This window comes from Nicotiana attenuata, chromosome 7, assembly GCF_001879085.1.
Source record: "Nicotiana attenuata strain UT chromosome 7, NIATTr2, whole genome shotgun sequence".
In the NCBI taxonomy this organism is placed as follows: Eukaryota; Viridiplantae; Streptophyta; class Magnoliopsida; order Solanales; family Solanaceae; genus Nicotiana; species Nicotiana attenuata.
This window is the reverse complement of record NC_031995.1, coordinates 80,913,309-80,918,115: the sequence shown is the minus strand read 5'-3', so window position 1 is coordinate 80,918,115 and position 4,807 is coordinate 80,913,309. Positions and strand designations below refer to the sequence as shown.

The 4,807-nt window shown below is 36.3% G+C and overlaps 1 protein-coding gene across 1 annotated transcript in view; it reads right to left on the bottom strand.

Annotated features, from left to right (window-relative positions):
• The window catches only part of LOC109229367 (mRNA cap guanine-N7 methyltransferase 1), a 7,505-nt gene extending 3,143 nt beyond the window's left edge, over nucleotides 1-4,362 (bottom strand). Inside the window, exons 1-7 of the mRNA XM_019394788.1 lie at nucleotides 4,066-4,362; nucleotides 3,367-3,506; nucleotides 3,226-3,294; nucleotides 3,034-3,105; nucleotides 1,706-1,807; nucleotides 1,367-1,423; nucleotides 581-719 (exon numbers count right to left, since the gene is read on the bottom strand). Of these exons, the coding sequence (XP_019250333.1) occupies nucleotides 581-719; nucleotides 1,367-1,423; nucleotides 1,706-1,807; nucleotides 3,034-3,105; nucleotides 3,226-3,294; nucleotides 3,367-3,506; nucleotides 4,066-4,144 (658 nt within the window). The 5' untranslated portion in view covers nucleotides 4,145-4,362. The remainder of the gene's footprint in view (nucleotides 1-580; nucleotides 720-1,366; nucleotides 1,424-1,705; nucleotides 1,808-3,033; nucleotides 3,106-3,225; nucleotides 3,295-3,366; nucleotides 3,507-4,065) is intronic.

Sequence of the window (4,807 nt, the reverse complement as noted above, 5' to 3'; positions counted from 1 at the left end):
CGGGGTGCAAGGTGGTAGATCGGGGTTTGGGGGCTCGGGGTGGCGAGGGTGTGAATAGGGGGTGGCAGTAAGGTGGGGGAGGTTGAAAGTGAGTTTTGGAATATATTTTCTCTCCTCTCCGTAGGGAAGTCATTTTCCCCCATTAAAGGAAAATGAGTTCACTAGAAAAATATTTTACATAACATTTAAGCAAACCAAACATGGGAAAATTGAAAAATATTTTTTTCACAAAAGATTTTCCTTCGTACCAAACACGCCCTTAGATAACTCCTATTCATTTTTCCTTGATACCAAATACACCCTCAAATAACTTCTATTGTGAAGGAATCCTTAATGTGCCTTGCAGGAAATTATTTGTCAACACCAGTCTACCATTTTACACCCCCACCCCCACCCCCCCGGGTCCCAAAAGAACCAAAAAGGAATAAATAAATGTTGAGCGAACTTCTTGTTGAACTTCAGCTCCTTGATCTTTTTAATTGAAAAGCTAGAGATGACAGTGAACACACATCAACAAAGACATCACAGTCATGACATTATAGTTTCAAGAGGGACAAGCAGAGCAGTGTAGAAAATAAACCTTCTCTTAGCTTCTTGATGATGACATTGGCATCTGGCATTGTTCCAATAAATATTCCTCCAGGTCGAAGTAAAGCCGAGACATTGGCCAGCGCACGCCGTGCACGTGCCTCAGTAGACCACGAATAATGCATAGCAAACTGCAAAGTTCAAGTTTTCTTTGTTTACAATCAACTATGAAAGTCCACCCAAGACAAGCATAATTTACTAGATAAAGGGATGTCGCCTCTACAGCTACTATGCAGAGGCATCCAATTAGGAGAATACTGTACATCCAATATTTCCTCAACCTTTACTTCCCTAAAGTTTTTCCTTTTCAAAATTAAGAAAGATGTGGATTATACTCCTTTTTCAGTGAGCTTGTCTGGAAAAGCTTCTGATCACACTAAGTAATTTCAGTTTTCAACGGAAAAATAACAGGTAAAGATGGACAACGACGCTAGCAGAAAGGAAACATCTAATATAGCCAGGAAGCAGAGCATGAAAGCTTGAGAAGAGATATTTACGAGGGCATCAACATATCCAAAACACCTCAAATTTTCTGGTAGTAAGAGAAGTTATCTTCTTTTTTTTATATAGTAAGAGAAGTTGTCTTATAAAGCAATTCAACTCATAGAAGCATGTATCTCTATCGGCTAAGCCGGAAGACAGCTAATTGGTACGACAGATTTCTACGGGAAAATACTACTAATGGTCACTGAGAGCGAAATTTCAAACTAAGTTTTTGACCTAAACCTACGAAGAACAAAGCTTGCTGTATAATATGAAATGCAGGAGACAGGCATACCTGACAGCTACAAACATCAAAAGGTGCATCATCTGCTAACACCCTATCCAGACGAACCTGAAGTTCACCACACAAAAGATATCAGTGGAGTCACTCCCTACGATTTTTCAGTTAAAGCACAAAGCAGTTTGGGATATCAGTAGTTTAAAGCAAATATTGATCATCACAGCACATCAAGCTAATGACATGGCATCTAGGTCCTAGTATGTCTAGGAAATGACTCGTTAAACATTCCTGATGTTTACGACGAGAAAGAAAGCAATAAAATTATAAAAGAAATGAATTTTCAGTTCCATCTGCAAGAATGACAAAACTTGATCATGTGGTTAGCTGATTTACCTCAAAACAATCTCCACACATAAGTCTGGCAGGAAATGAGAACTTTTTGCGGCGTTGATGGTGATCTGCCTCCCCATTGTACCGGGTTCGGCAGTCTTCTATCTTTATATAATACAACGGTAATATCAAAGTCAGGCTAGCATTCAACTACCATACAAAATAAAACATGGACCTCAAAAACTAGAATCCATCATAATATAGAGAAATATAACCTTCTAAAAGATGAATTTTTGTTCCGAAAATAAAGGATAAACCTAGCATGTAAATCAACTAAATGGAGGACATTTAAGAAATGAAAGCATTTCATATATCTGACGCATTTAGGCCTGTGATGTCAACTGGGTACAATTTAAGGTTCTGTGACCTTCGCTTGATGTGAATCATCCAGATTAACCTCCAATTAAAAGGCTAAAACCACAACTTGATCAACATTTCCCTCAAGTAAAAATTGATATTCTATTTCTATCTTGCTGGTCAATGCTACTAGTCAGCTACAAATTATTCAAATTTGATCAGCTAGTATTGGTAAATTACGCGAGCAAAAATGATAGCATAACATGCAGATCAGGTACATGGCACCCTCACCATAAGCAAAAGTTGTCTATGATAACCGCTTTTTTTCTTGGGATAAGGTAAAGTTCTACGATGACCTAACCAGTGGCGGAGCTCGAAGCCGACCTACGAGTTCGGTGGAACCCAGTAGCTTTAGTCCAAACTTTGAATTTGTATTAAATATTCACTAAATATGTATAAAAATTAAATTCAGAACCCAGTTACTAACACCTTATATCGCTATCCTATAATTTAGATAAAGTTCAAATCTTAGCTCCGCCTCTGAACCTAACACACAAAATAGAGATCCCCAATGTGTTACTCCACTTCTTACCAACAAACTTGAGTTGTTACAACATTGTTCATGGAAAGAATATATCAAAAGCCTAACCAAATCAGAGAGTTATTCCAACAATGAAGACTACTAAGAAAACAAGGCAGGTGCACTCGGTACTTATGCTAATAGGATGCGCGCTCAGCAAGTTTAGTAAATTTTGAATCTTAAAAAGAATACTAGCAGAGTACTACTGACGATAAATAGAAACATGAACCTAATCTGACTGAATACGTGCAATTTAGTGCTGAACATCAGAACATCTAATAATGGTTAAAAACATCTTTCCACATTATAAGTCATCAAGTAACAGATGGCATGTCTTCTAGAAAGTCATATAAATATTTCAACAAAATAAATCAGCTTGCTGAAAGGAAGCTCTGACCTACAGCGGCAAGAGCAGAAAAGGCAACAAAAATATATTCATCTAGCGTGAACTTACCGAACCATCCGCAATATCAATACCAACATAATATCCAATCTTTGCTTTATCCCATTTAATAAGATCACCACCCTGGTTTAAACAGAGAGACATTGAAAATAAGATGCATGATGACTTGTTTATTACCACCTAGAAAAATTAACAGGTCAGACTGCCAGATAATTGAGATACAGTACAATAGGCAAGAAGTACCTTCCCGCAAGCAAGATCAAGGACTGCATCCCCTCTTTTGGCATAAAGTTGAATCAAGACACTCTTGATCTAACATGCCAGAAAACCTTATTAGCGATGAACTATGCAGAATAACCCTGCCCATGAACAAACAAGACATACCCAATTGTTAAGTTTCTTTAAATGAATGATAGGACTTGCTTCGCGCTCTTCAAGAGTTTGGTTGGTCCTCGCGCTGTAATGATCGGCCACCTTCCTGGCAAAGATTTTTGTACTCTCATCTTCAAGAAAATGAGTGTCGCCTGACACCAGTTCAAACTTTAAATCAAACCGCAATAGAAAACCAACTTCTGACTTCTTTTATCCAAAAGGGTTATCCTAAAGTTTAGCATCACAAGTTCATTTTTTTACGGCATAATACATTCGCCCCTAGCAGTTAAACAACTACCCTGCATAGTAAATAAGATTCTGATATTATACCAATTGTAGCAAAACACTTTAGCAGCTAAAATAACAGTAAAATTCTCCAACTTTCAGGGTACTAATACAACAACGAAAACAAATATTCTGTATCCATTCAATACAAATAAAATGCCAATAATCAAGTGGGACAAAAAGTACCTTCTAGGTTGTGCTTACACAAAAGTAAAGTTTCCAACTTTACGGGTATTAATGCAACACATAAACAAAAAAAGGGGAAAATTACCTTCTGGGATTGAGCTAAAATAACAATAAAGTCTCTAACTTCATTGGGTATTAATGCAACAATGAACAAAAACTTTGTATCCATATTATACCAAGAATTCTGGGTAAATAAAAATCAAGTGGGATATTTCCTAAAAGAAAAAGAAGAAAAATTACCTTCAGGGTTGTGCTTAAATTTGGATTGAGGAGGTCCATGAGAACTTGAAGATGGAGATTCCGAGTAACCTCGTTTCATAATTAGAATCAAGATTCGACAACACTGTCGATTATGACAAATCTGAAAACTACAGGCGTCTATAAAGAAAAATGTCTAAAATTAACCAATCTATGAACAGTGAGAGACGGGGAATGAAGGGCAAGTGTTTGATTTTTCGTCTCAGACAGCTTTTGGACTTAACTTCTTTTAATTTGGATTTTTCTCTTTTCATATATACAGTGGGAATAAGGTTAGAAGGTATGAGACGGTGCCAGGAAAAGGAAGTAAAATTTAACACAATAAATCTAGTCCCTCAACTTTGTATTTTACTCCAATTCAGTCCACAATGTAAATCCCACTTAAATAGAAAGTTTAGTTACTCCTATTTAAATGCCATAAATACTTTATTTCCAGTTGTTATACGTTCTTCACTAAAAATTTGGCTTCTCATATTTCTCAACAAAAATATTAAACCTTACAAAGTTACTAATATTTCAATTCCAACTCTCTAAATAATACAAAGTGAAAAAAAATGAGATAAAAAGATCGTTGCAAAAAAATTGAGATAAAAAGATTATTACTATTATTATTAAAAAACTCCATGTCAATTAATATTGCAAAGGTGCACACACCTTGCAAGTTCACTAGCATCCCATGAGAGTGGAATAACTTTTGGATGGACGAATTGATCACGAAATATAT